This window comes from Seriola dumerili, unplaced genomic scaffold (assembly GCF_002260705.1).
Source record: "Seriola dumerili isolate Sdu_G_001 unplaced genomic scaffold, Sdu_1.0 BDQW01000309.1, whole genome shotgun sequence".
Taxonomy (NCBI): Eukaryota; Metazoa; Chordata; class Actinopteri; order Carangiformes; family Carangidae; genus Seriola; species Seriola dumerili.
Window position 1 is genome coordinate 356,110 of NW_019174564.1, and position 13,632 is coordinate 369,741.

At 41.8% G+C, this 13,632-nt stretch overlaps 1 protein-coding gene across 2 annotated transcripts in view; it reads left to right on the forward strand.

The window, feature by feature from the left end:
• The window catches only part of dennd4c (DENN domain containing 4C), a 32,663-nt gene that overhangs the window by 10,693 nt on the left and 8,338 nt on the right, over nucleotides 1-13,632 (forward strand). The window contains exons 2-16 of one of the 2 annotated variants that reach the window (XM_022758743.1): nucleotides 2,070-2,380; nucleotides 5,309-5,561; nucleotides 5,661-5,730; nucleotides 7,220-7,389; nucleotides 7,545-7,786; nucleotides 7,947-8,013; nucleotides 8,113-8,171; nucleotides 9,237-9,381; nucleotides 10,685-10,860; nucleotides 10,991-11,091; nucleotides 11,598-11,822; nucleotides 12,443-12,588; nucleotides 12,813-12,851; nucleotides 13,179-13,309; nucleotides 13,406-13,538. In XM_022758743.1, coding sequence (XP_022614464.1) covers nucleotides 2,082-2,380; nucleotides 5,309-5,561; nucleotides 5,661-5,730; nucleotides 7,220-7,389; nucleotides 7,545-7,786; nucleotides 7,947-8,013; nucleotides 8,113-8,171; nucleotides 9,237-9,381; nucleotides 10,685-10,860; nucleotides 10,991-11,091; nucleotides 11,598-11,822; nucleotides 12,443-12,588; nucleotides 12,813-12,851; nucleotides 13,179-13,309; nucleotides 13,406-13,538 — 2,256 coding nt within the window. In that variant the 5' untranslated portion in view covers nucleotides 2,070-2,081. The remainder of the gene's footprint in view (nucleotides 1-2,069; nucleotides 2,381-5,308; nucleotides 5,562-5,660; nucleotides 5,731-7,219; nucleotides 7,390-7,544; nucleotides 7,787-7,946; nucleotides 8,014-8,112; nucleotides 8,172-9,236; nucleotides 9,382-10,684; nucleotides 10,861-10,990; nucleotides 11,092-11,597; nucleotides 11,823-12,442; nucleotides 12,589-12,812; nucleotides 12,852-13,178; nucleotides 13,310-13,405; nucleotides 13,539-13,632) is intronic. The other variant, XM_022758744.1, reaches the window with a different exon arrangement.

Here is a 13,632-nt window from a genome sequence, read left to right on the forward strand (position 1 = left end):
TCACCGAGCATCTGACTGGACATGACATAAAACTGTATTGTTTTTGCTGCTTGAGGCTTGTGTTGATCCAGTTAGACTCTTTGCTCTTTGATTTGAGTGTTTTCCCGACATTGTTTTTAGAGGGTAATGAAAAATGGGCCACATTCTGGGCAAATATCCAGTTACAATTCTTCAGAGCTACCTGGCCTGTGCGGCTGGGCAGTATACTTGAAAGAAATCGATTTTGGCATGTTCACATAGGCAAAATGCCAAGTTTAAGACAAAAAAAAAAAGTGCTGCATGTATCGTTGAATCAGATATGGTGTGATATCCTGGTCAAAATAATGAAACATTAATTTGTTGATTTTTCACACGCATCATGCCATTGTTGTGCAGAATGCATGCTGTATAGCTGATAGAAATCAACGTCTCAAAGTCTAGAAAGGGTTTGTTTTTGTTTTTTTGTGCGTGTGTGGAAAATGTGTCAGCTGTTTTCTGTCTTTGCTGTGGCTGAGCAATTTTCCTCCCAGGCAGGTCAGTCTGCCTCCTACCGCCCCTTCCACAGCACAAGCCAACGGATGTCCTGCACTGTGGACACTACCATGCACTGCTGCCTCCTGCCCACAGATACACTGCACTGCTGGAAACAGCCTCACATATATTCTTTTACATTTTCTAAACCTTCTCTCACAGAAGGGCTTAATGCCTGTGCTGTGGCTTCACAATGATGTGACATGGTTTTTGCAACATGTGGTTGTTGCATGGTTAAAATGAAAGTCCAGAATAGAAATGAAAGAACTACTGTGGCCGGTATCAGTCTGCATCATGGAGTTCAGGGCTGTCTGTGCTTGTGCTTGCTGTGGCCTTACAAAGAGGCTCCTTTTTTTTTTTTTTCTCGCTCTCTCTCTCTCTCTCTCCTCTCACCACAGCTGACTCATTGCTGGAAAAACTGAACTTCCTATGTAGGTCTTAACAGCTCTGTAATGTGGACATATTTGCTTCAAGTTTTCCCTTTCTTCTTAAACAACTGTGCTTTATGTGTCATTTTTGGCCCGGATTGTTAAGACAAGTGCTTTTCGTCGGCAGGGGAACGCATTTCCCTGCACCACAATATATAGAGTATAAATGATGAGCAGCCGTTTTAAATTTTACTGTGTCTCCCTTATTACACACTAAAAAGCATCTTTTAAATTCTTGTGAACTATTAGTAGGAATTAGACATTTGTGGTGATAAATAGGAGATACATTTCCAAATCCAGAAGAATTATTGATACATTGATCAAACGAAATATCCTACTTTAGTCATACTGTTACTGTTTGTATCATCACTTTGCATCTTCACTGCATTCTTTGTTATTTCATGGTGAAGAGATACCACTGCATCTTGGGTTGTAACTGATTATGGAGTCACTGACTTTTAGAAACTAAATTTGGTATCATGACTCAAACTTCTTCCACACGAAATGACTGAAGCACATTTAGGGAGCGGGTGTCACTTTTTGAAAATATTTTCCATCACTCAAGCCAAATTTCCCACCATATTTCAAGTGTTTTACAGACATTGGTTTCTGCTTGATTTATGCTCCCGGTGACATTTCTGAGCATTCCTCTGGGCTCAGCGGCTCTCCCTTGGCTTTCTGTAGACACCAGAGCTTTAACTCTCTCAACATGTTTGGAGCAGTGCAGTGATATACAATGACAAGAGTGTTTGTGAATCTCGACAGTTCCTGTCCCTTCATTACCCCTTGTGTTTCCCCAGTTTGTTTGCTTCGTTGTCGTGCAGCAGTCTTAAAGGATCCTTTTATTGCCTTGGCCACAGTATTATTTAGCATTCTGGGTATGCTTGCATGCGTGGTCCATCCCACTATCCCAAAGTGAGACACAAGAGCTTAGCTTTCACTAACATGCAGCGTGCTTGTTGGCTATAGCCTAAGTACAGTATCTGTAGTGCTTTGCCAGACGCAGAGAATCGCTTAATGTCTTCAATAAACGTGGTGCAGGCGGGTTTATTGTCTAACTGAACAAATCTACTCTAGGCTTTATAAATATCTTTCCAAAATAGTCTCATATCTCTACTTTCTGTCTTCCAGGTACACCCAGCCATGATCGAGGACAAGGGTCACCGTGTGACCGACTACTTTGTGGTGGCCGGGCTGACAGACAAGTCCACGCCCTTGGAGCAGGATCTGTCAGAGACCAAGTCCAGCGGGCCCAAAGCGCCCATCACAGACTTGGCTGTCATTAACAGGTCGGCGGGAGAAACGGTGCCAGAGGGCTTCACGTGTATCGACAGCACCTACAGCGGCCAGCAAGCCAACCTAAATCATGGCAGTCTGAAGAGCCCCGAGCTTTTCCTGTGCTACAAGAGGGCTCGAGGGAAGCCTCCTCTCATTGACATCGGGTAAGTCAGCACTTTGTTTATGGATTGTCCATATGCCTGCAGCAGCAAATGACTCATTATAAGTGGCTTCACTTATCGGTTTCAGAAAATATGTCCCAATGAGAGACCAGACTCTCCATATGAGTAAAACAAATACTTGAATAACTAACTTATAACTGTTGATTACAGCTGGGTCTGAATCACTAATTCAAACAGCAGAAGATGTTAGAGTGATAACATTAAAATAGAGGTATTCGGTTTGCTAACGCTGGATTAACCTCAACTAATTTAACCTGTCAACTCTGTGTCATTGTGATAGGAACAGGTTGGAAAAGGGAAGAAGCTTTTAGTGGGGAAAAAAATCAACAATTAGCGCAGCAATTACACGTATGATTAAGTGTCCTGCAGTACTAGCAAACATGTCGACAGGATTTCACATGCACTAAATCACCCTGACGAGGGGGACCTTGTTGTGAGCTCTGTCTGCATTTCTGAGGTAGCTTTGGTGTAACTGTCAGTTTGTCACATTCAGCCCAACTTTCAACCAAACATTCTTTCAGAGGTGGAAGGAAGTAGGTGTATCGACTGTTTCATTCACTCGCCCCTATTTCGTCATGGAGTTCTCCCTCTCAGCCACACCTCTTGGCCCTTGTCCATTGATAGGAATTTTCCTGCTTCCTTCTATTATCTTATAACAGGGAGCTCCATTTTGATTTATTTCAGCCAGTCAAGTAGGTTTAAGGGTACCGCAGCTCTTAGTTGCACACAGAAGAGACAGAGTTACCTTCCTTGCATCAGCAGTGCTTTATACCTGTTACTTTGTCTGTGATAAATGAAGAAGCAATATCACATGCAGGAATGTTTTATTGAGAACTATGATGCCACTGCCTGTGGCTTTTCAGATCCCCACACACCTTAGTCTTTGTCTAAAGCCTTTTCGTGTCTCCCGCTAACAAACTGGACTTTCCAGTTACAACTCATCTCGCTCTGAGTCTTTCAGAGCCCCTTCCCTCTGCAAAGTCAAGTCTGTGAAAGACTTCAGTAAGAAAAAGACAAAGATTGTTGCTGTATATACAGACTGCCACACTTCAGACTCTGTTTTTACTTTGTTGTGTGGTGAATTTGGTTCATTTCATGTGTTGTTAATGCGATTCCCTTCTGCTAACCGAAGCTTTTAACTGCAGAGCTGCATAAAACCCTCATGAAACGCTGCAGCCGGTTGGTGCACTGAGCATAAACAGAAGATCGTATGTCGAGTAATGTTTCCTTTAAGAGGTTGTGCAACCCTGACATACGGGGTGGAGAAAATAGAAGTAAGCTTCTATTCGAGGATTCACAGTCATTGTCAGGCTACTATGCACTTTGTTTTCATATGCTGAGGCAACGAATCAGTCATGCAGTTTAATGAGGCTGAAGAACAGATTACACCGTCTTGTCTTCCTTTCTTGCTGCAAACATAGAAAATATTAAGAGACTCCTGATGTATCCTTCAGGACTGTTTTATTAATAAGTGAAATAAAAGGGAAGGTTACGTGTTTTATTAAAAATGCCATACATAGATAATTGATGGCATTTGTTCACTTGCTAATGGTCTTGTTTTGGTCGAACCATGAGACAGAAGGTCTGTCAATATTTTTGGCCGTGTTGCAACACCGGTGTCTTCCTCTCTCATCAGCTGACAACCCTTAAACCTGCTAGTTGTCTTATTCCACTGAAAGAATAAATGAAAAACTAGCAACCTGTAAATCATTCATTCTTCCTTCTGCCTCCTCTGCTGCCAGCGAAGCCAGCATTCCCGGCCCCGAGGCTCCATGGCGTCACGACTCACTGTGCCCATTAAGACTCTGTTTTTGTCGCCTAAATGAGAATTTGCTGGCAACTGTACTCCTGGCCTCTTTAGGTTTGTCCTGTGCTCTTTTCAGAGCAAATGGAGTGTTTCAGGACTATTATATCTGCAGTGGCTGCCCTGTATCCTGCACAAGATTACAAAACGTGTTTTGGGGTCCGTTTTAGTTTAAAGGGGGCAGCAATCAAAGCTTCTGGCCTCCCACATGGCATTGTCCAGATGGAAAGGGAGGACATGGAGCATTCTGCCACAAAAGCCCTGCAGTCATGCAAAAAAAAGTCCAACACAGTGGGGCACTGATTGCTTTTCTCGGTGGAACTTTTAATTGTGTGATATCCCACAGCAGGAGTGATAAGAAAGCAAGCGGTCATTTTGTGCTAAGTTGGACATTAAAGTCTTGATATGCTAGTTTCCCTTGTCTGGAATCTGAATGAGTCAGCTGGTAAATATGTCTGAATCACATCATCTATTGAAGAGCAGCTTCTCACTGAGGCCTCAAAGGGAAGCCAGAGCTTCAAGAAGAGAGTCAGTGCTGCCGACCGACCACACACTGATCCTCCCTGTAAAACAGCCGAACCAGATTATACTATCTATAGCGCCACAGTTCCACCTCTTGATTACTGCCGCACTTTGTTCCCACGTCAGGCTGAGAATGGATTGATATTTTCAAAAGGCAGAAATGTAATGCACACTTTCTTTATTGTTGTATGTTTCAAACTCATGGTTTATTGCTATAATTCAAACTTGAATGTCCTGATGTTTTTGCAGTGAGACTGTTGCATCATCACAATGTGACTTATTTGTCTTCTGGCAACAAACTTTGTTTAAGTAATGAAGTCCTGGCCTGACAGCAGAACTGATTCCAGGACAGCACTGTCTCTGAGCCACTTAATTGTCTGTGAGAGTTTTGTAATGTGTGGACATGATGTCAGCTCTGCCATCTTAATTTCTCACTCTGAATTCAGACCAAAAAGCAGCTGTATAGACTTCCTATTGGGTTGTGTCTTTATTTCTCCCCTCTGTCCTTTTGAACATAATCCCATCTACATTGTTGACAGAGGCACAACTAAAATGTTTTGCTTACTGTTTGTTGTGTTCGTCAGGGTTCTGTATGAGGGCAAGGAGCGCCTGATCCAGGGCTGCGAGGTCATCCAGGCCACACCGTACGGCCGCTGCGCCAACGTCAACAACAGCTCGGCCACCTCGCAGCGCATCTTCATCACCTTCCGCCGAGCGCCACCCGTCCAGCCTCAGAATTCCCTGGCGGTGACAGACATTTGTGTCATTGTCACCAGCAAGGGTGAGACACCCCCACATACCTTTTGCAAAGTGGACAAGAACCTCAACTGTGGCATGGTAAGTCTGATTTTTATTCCTTAGCTAACACTACAGCATCATCAGTCCTAAGAGAACACATGTGTAATGTCTACACGACCTTGTTTTTAAACCTTGTAGTGGGGCTCCAGTGTGTTCCTGTGCTACAAGAAATCAGTATCTGCGTCCAATTCCATCAGTTTCAAAGCTGGTGAGTACAGTCAAATATTTTCTGATGGCTCATATATCATCACATCTTCAGCTGTCATCTATTGTCTGTTCCTTCTGAGCATTCTTTGCCTTTGTCTCCCTTTTATCATTTTTATTTTGTGGCCTACCTTACTCACTTAATATCATTATTCATTCATCAGCTCTTCCCTCTGCTGCCTTTCAGATGAATCACATGTGATAACTCTCAGTCACAGATAAGAGCGCAAACATTAGTGGATATGCCTATGAACTTTATGGTCTTTTATTGAAAACAGAGTAAAAACATGGCTTCATGTTACCCAGATTTTATTGTTATTGCACGTTAGATAATAATCGGTCACTAATCCAATCAGTAATTAATAGTCATTATTTGCCATTTGTGAAAACGAGTTAAGATAAAAGATAGAAGTGAACACAATAGTTTCTGAAGGGTGCAGTGAGAAGTGAAGTAATAATGTGTGCAGTCTGCATTGATAAGCTATTGTGTCTGAAACCAAGAGGCTGTAGTTATGGGGGCCCAGGAAAAAAAAATCTGTGAAAAAACATTTACCATAAATCAAAATTATGAAGTAGTAAGTTAAACAGTATTGACTGAGTATCTCTTTTTTATGCTTCAAACATCTTTTTTTTTTCTTTTTTTTTTTTTTTTCTTGGCAGAAATTGGCTGCCATACAAGATAATTATGATATTACCTGGTAGTATTATTCTTTTCACAATAATGCAGCCACGTTAAAAGATGCTGTATCTTGATATATAAAATGTAGTGCAGTTAGAAATGGTGCAGATTCGTGTGGTGTCGCGTTCAGCCTACGTTTTTGTCTCATCTCAAGCGAGCGGCACCTTCAGTGATCACGCTGTAGATCATAACAGTGTTATTCTGTTGACATTTCTGAACTGCTGTGTGGTATTTTCACTGACTGAATGCTTCCTTAACAACTTGGCCTTTGGAATAATTCATTGTGCAACACACTTATAATCAGTGCTCATATGAATGTGTGTGTGCGCCCTCTCACCCACACACACCCATGCAGACACACGCACAAACACACACACACACACACACACACATACTGGCTTTATCTTTTTTGGCCAGCCTTTTTCCTGTGAAGCGACTGTTTATTCATCTCAGACAACAGCATTTCCTGCCACACCCATTATTTGTGTGTCAGCAGTCTTGTTTGGGTATGCGCAGTATGTTCTTGTCAGAACATCATCTCACCAAACAACAAGTCACACTGAGAAGCAGAACAGTTATTTCCTGAAAGTGAAACCAGAAACTGATGACCATGTTGTCATCTGAACTGGAAAATACTGATCTCCATTTTTCTTTTGAATACGTCCTGCAGAGAAATAAAGCCAGAATTATTGACTGTCTGGAAGTTTGAGTTCCCTGGTCTTTAAAAGTTTGGGATGTCTTTTGTTTGATGCAGCTACACTTCTACATCAGTATAATTCTTAAATTTACATTGATGTTTTCCCTCACTCTCCAGGTCTAATCTTTCGTTACCCAGAAGAGGACTATGAGTCTTTTCCTCTCTCGGAATCTGTCCCTCTGTTTTGTCTGCCTATGGGCGCCAAGATCGAGTGTTGGGCACCGAACACACGCGACCCCCTGCCTGTCTTCTCCACGTTTGTCTTAACCATCTCATCTGGTGAAAAGGTGAGACACACCAGAGTGCAATCTTTCATTGATAAAAAATGAACTTCAGCTGAAAAGGAAGTTTGATTTAATTGATTTGCGCTTTCTATCGACTGAGGTCTAGCAAACCAAAAAAAAAAAAAAACCTAAAGGAATTTGTCCATCTCTTGTCACAGGTGTATGGATCAGCCATCCAGTTCTATGAGCCATATACAGCGGATTTGTTGAGCGAGAAGCAGAAGATCCAGCTGGGCCTGCTCACCACGGTGGAGAAGAAGATGATCCCCAATCGGCCTGTAAACACCAACAAATGCATCTGTCTTCTCTCCCGCTGGCCCTTCTTTGAGTCCTTCCGCAAGTTCCTGATGTTCCTCTACAAACTTTCTGTCTCAGGCCCGCACCCACTGCCTATCGAAAAGTAAGAACCTCCTTGCAACCATAACTACTTTTAGACATTTCTAGCTCATATTTTAATAAGATGAATTTAGCTGCTGTGCATGTTTGAAACGAATTTACGGACATCTGACAACATTTTGCACAAGATATATTCAGTTGTGTTTGTGTATTTCTCTCAACAGGCACATCTCACACTTCATGCACAATGTGTCGTTTCCTTCCCCTCAAAGGCCCAGGATATTGGTCCAGGTGATATTTTTCGCCTTGTTTCCTTCTTTATAGTTGCCAATCAAAAATATACTTTTACTTTTGTTTTCATGTTTTCTCATTATTGAATTTCTCCTTCAGCTCTCAGCACATGACACCCTGAACCTCTCCCAGCCTGTGTGTACACCTTTACCCCTCAGGTACAGAGCAGCTACAGTGCTTAACAGTCTCTCAATAAGTGATATATTCTGTTACTTTACCAAAGTACCTTTTCAGACATGGATTATTTACACTCAGATAGTTTTTGTTTCCATTCAGGCTAAATGTAGTTCTTGTCCTTCACTACATGTTCTGTACCGGTGAGCAGACTTTGAAAATAAAAGACCAGAAGGGTAGCTCCAGAAAAAAAAGCAAAACTCATTCATTCATTTTCATTCACTTCCAATCCTCACATTGAAAACAACCTTGCCCATAATTATTTTTTCCATTGCCACATTGTATAATTTTGCCATGTTTCTAAAAGGTACGAGCAGTTCAAGCAGCGACTCTTTTGTACCTGTGAAGGCTGCCTTATGTAACATTGAAACGGCCTGGTCTTTGTTAAAACTACTAAAACTGCTAATTGATATTCAGCTTTAATATAGCTTCATGTTGCTCTGCTGCTGCCTATGTGATTGTGATGTCCGAGGGATATTCAGAAACATCACATGAAAGAGGAAATTAATTTTGAGCCTCAATTACAAAGGCTTTCATGATGGTTGTATTGGGTTCTGAAAAAGTCTCAAACAACGTGACAGCATATGAAAACGGAAGAAAATTGCTTCAGCAAATAGAAAGAGCGGATCAAGTAGACTCTGGGCAACAATGAGCAGATGACACTTAATGGGATATTGTCTTAACAACATTAGATACTGCTGTGCATCCTTATAAACGACTCAAATTGAATCAGTGCCACACACAGACTCAAAGGAGATTTCGTATTGTAAGCTTCATAATGTTTTTCCTTTTGCAGTCTTTATTAGCTGCCATTGTTTAGATGTGTTTTAAATTACATGTGCCTGCATTTATGCCTTGTTCACTTGTTTGCCTCTTACATAACTCATGTCTCACTCGAGTTACATGCCCTAGTTTTAAAGCCTTTACCCCATCAATCCAAACTCCTCTCTCCCATCTTCCTCCCACCCCTCGCTTTCCACGTTGTTTTCCGTTCCCCTTCCTGAACTCATCAACTCATCCGTCTCCTCTGTGCTCTCCCTCCCCGTCAGCGGGGCAGACTACGGCACTCTCCTGATGAACCTGGGCTCAGAGAACTGCGCCACGCTGCTGCACTTTGTCCTTCTGGAGAGCAAGATCCTGCTGCACTCGCTCCGGCCCGCTGTGCTCACCGGAGTGGCCGAGGCCGTGGTGGCTGTGAGTAGGCTGGCTGCTGCGTTTAAGTTTTACACAGTCGTACTTGAAAACATTCAGCAGAATTACCAGCAAGACCGGATTTTAGCAACGTCTGCTACTTTTTCATCTGCTTTAAATTATCAGTTCAATTCAATTTACTTTTGGAGCATGGTCTGTAGTTCAATAGAAGATTGGAATATTCTAAACTTGAACCACATGTCACTTAGAATTACAAAATTACAAAGATCTATTTTCCAAATGTGCACTTATGAAATCCTTTATCTTATCCGGTCTGCACATACAGTGCATTTTACACTAAAGGTTCCCTATCCTTCCTGACATTTGAGTATGTTAGCACCTTCAAATCTCAGCACACAGAACGACATTCTCACACAGTAGCACTGATGGCAGGCATTTCATCATAAATCACTATCATGCCCTCAGTGAACTCACCATCAACAACAGTTAGTATTTTACCAACATGTGACGGTAATGCTTCTGGCACAGTTTTTAACATTAGACACTTTGTTTATACGTTTATATAAGCCTTCGGTTGCCACCATGACACAACAGTGACATATGGACTGCAGAGTTCCCTTGTGTGATGTATGTTTCTGCATTTTTGCACGGTGGCATCTCTAGACAAATAACTGTTGCAAACAAAAATCATTTTCTGAAATATCTGGATTGAAATCCTCTATAACAAACATAAGTTGAGACGTTATCCTGAGGCACTAAATGTAGTCTGTTAAAATAGGGTTAGGGTTAGGCCAGATTCAAATAGCATGTAGATATTGGTAATAATACACTATCTATCATTCTATAATTATACCCACTCCATCATTATATCTCAAAGCTAAAGCCCTTTGTCACCATTCAATCTTAAAACATCAACAGTTACATCATAATTAGTGGGTACTGGACCGGCCTTACTTTCAGTCAGTTGTTGATTCTCCAGCTCCATGAACACAAATTGGTCAATCACGTCTCTTTGAATACACAGGATGTCACAATCGCCCAAAAATCCCTGAAAGGCATTTGAACTGTCACGATAAGTTCACAGTTCAGTTCACAATATAGAGGAACATTACATAACTGAGATTGTTGCCCAAGTTTATTTTTCCTGCAGCAGGTCTTTTTAAGTTCAGAGTAAACAGAACTCCGGTGCCTCTTGCCACCATTTTGGAACACCATAAAAGATAACTGGATGTTTGTTTTTCTATTTTAATTCGTTGTTTCTACTTCGAGAGGATGTAATTTAAAACCTCTCACCATTATCTGCCTGCCTGTAGTAATCCTGCCTCTCCCTCTTGTCTCTCCTCAGATGATCTTTCCCTTCCAGTGGCAGTGTCCCTATATCCCGCTGTGCCCACTCTCTCTAGCAGGCGTCCTCAACGCTCCTTGTCCATTCATAGTGGGTGTGGACTCCCGCTACTTTGACCTTTACGACCCCCCACCAGATGTTGTCTGTGTGGATCTGGACACCAACACTATCTACCTGTATGCTGTGCTTTGACACTGAAACCCATGTTACTGCCTGCCTTGTACAGTATATTCTCTTTTTTTTTGTGTGTGTGTGTGTGTGTGTGCAGACGTGCTGTTACTCAGCTGAATGTATTGTGTGTTACAGGTCTGACGAGAAGAGACACAGCAACTGGAAGAACCTCCCAAAAAAGCCCTGCAAGAGCCTCATTAACTCACTGAGCAACTTGCACCACCAGCTGGGCACCGGTACAAACAACATCTTATTTCTTAAAGTGGAAATATTCTTTAAAAGAAAGTTATCCTTTTTCTTGAAAGATGAAACTGAATGTGCTGGGAGTGGACAAAATAACAGGAACACCTTACAATGTAATCTATCTTAATACAACAATACCACAAAATGACTGTAGAGTTGAATCTTTATCGCAGTCAAAAAAATATTTGAATATTATAAGCTTCATCACTGTAGTTATTAATAGCAAGGCCTTGTATTGGTTCATTATCCTGCAAGGTGCGCATGATATTTCTGCCTTATAGTAAAAGCAGAAAGATTTATTTATTTATTTTTACAGACCACTTAAATTATTTAACCAACATTATTATTTAGTCATGTAATCAGTTATATTTTTAACTTGTCTGACAACCTTCTGCAACGTTTTGTCATTTTCAGACAGTTACAATGTCAAACAAATGAGTAGCTGACGAGTGAATGACTAGTAAAAATGCCTTTAAAATCAACTTGATTTGCGTTTTAGTTTCAGTGCGTCAAACGACACAGGAAAGCTCAGCAGTGGACATGACCCCCATCGAGGCGGATTTCACCTGGCACAAGAAGAAGACGGCCCTGGAGATGGAAATCCAGGAGGCTTTCCTGCGCTTCATGGCCTCCATCCTGAAGGGCTACCGCTCCTACCTCAAACCCATCACCCAGGCGCCTTCTGAAAAGGCCACAGCTGCAGACTCTCTCTATGACCTACAAGGTAAACAAGTGATTGACAGCTTGCAGGAAATGAAGTTGTATGAGAACAAAAGTCATATGGATAACGTGTAAAACCCTCCAGATGTAGGTATTGATCCTGTTTATGGGGCGGCCTGGTGCTTTAGGACCTGGATTTGTTAATAGCTTCCTGGCTTTGTAACCTATGAATAATTTACAGCCTTAATTCAGATAGCTTCACCTAATGTTTAGTTTTATTGTCATCTCTGTTTCAAGGAGCGTCTCAACTTAACTCAGTTTAAGTGTTTTAAGAGATCAATCACCTTTCCCATCGGCTGTAATAAGAGATCACTAATGCTTGTTGCTGGGAAACTGGTCTTTTACGGACCAATTTTAGACACAGAGTGAAGGAAAAGGCTTTTAACTCTGTGTATTTTAACACTAGTCCTAATTCCCTGCACATTGATTGATTGACCGGGGATAGTAAATACACTGAAGCCTAAAGGAGAACATTCAAACACAAATTTACATACAATTTCATTTACAGGTATATTTCTTTTCCCTTAAAGTGAATACAATCAACCAAATCTTTCAAATCAAGAATGACTAGCTTCCAGTTAAATTTGAGAAATGACACCATAAACTTGCCTCGCCTTCCTGCAGGGTTCCTCAAAAGCAGAGACCGAGCCCACCAGAAGTTCTACTCCCAACTCACCAAGACCCAGATCTTCATCCGCTTCATCGAGGAGTGCACGTTTGTCAGTGACAAGGACACCGGTTTGGCCTTTTTTGACGATTGCGTCGAGAAGGTGATTACCAACCCTGCGTCAGCCCCGTCTCGCATAACTACATGTCGCACGCTGGTTTCATGTTGTTTTGTGTTTTCTCTTCCTATGGAGGGTTCTTTCCATGAACAAGTCTTTGTTTTATGTTGTTTTATTGGCAAAATAACGTTTGTCTGCTGGGAGACTAAGGAAGCCAAAATTTCCTCTGATTCATTCTTCTCCCTTTGCTCCATTTCCTCTTTTTGCAGCTTTTTCCCTCTGATAAAATCACCGACAAGGGCACCAAGGTAATCGCTTACACTGTGATCAGATTTCCTTGCGCTATGCTTTTTTTGTTTGTGTCTAACATTAAAGGGTAAATAAATGAACCATTTTCTCCCTTTGATAAATGTCTTCACCAAGGGGCTTGAACATTTCCTGCTTTTCTTCTATCCTTAAATCCTAACCACAATCAAATAAGCATGTTTTACTTCCAATTAGAAAAGTATAATAGAGTGTAATGTCCTTGTAGTTGTTGACTTTCTTCCATCAGAGAGAAAATGACCTTTAGTGTGTGCTATTTGTAAAACTCAAAACATACATCACTAATGCTCTGGATGTGATCCTCACTGCAGGTTGAAGGAGAGTCATCGGAGGACACACGACTGCTGGAGCTGGATGAGTCTCAAAAGAGTGAGCACACTGTGTTTGTTATGCCCCCTGAACCTCCAGCTGACGGTGGATCCGACCCCACTACTCGATACACGTAAGTCTTTTTAACCTCATGCTATTAAAAGTTCAGTAAAAACTATGTATTTGAATATTCTCCCCTTGATTGTTCATCATACTTTTCGTCCTCCAGCTATAAAGGCTTCCCCAGACTGCAGATGGATCTGTTTGACCGTCCAAGAGTGCTACGACCGGCACTTAGCAGCAGAGCAGCAGGGGCCAGTTTGTCCAGCAGCCCTGCACTACTGGCAAAGAGGACGAAGCAGGTGTGTAGATGCTCACACAGTCACGCTCAGCAGAAGAAGCAGCAATACCCTGCTCCTGTCACACCTCTGCATAAAGGGCTGGATGTTTGTTGTA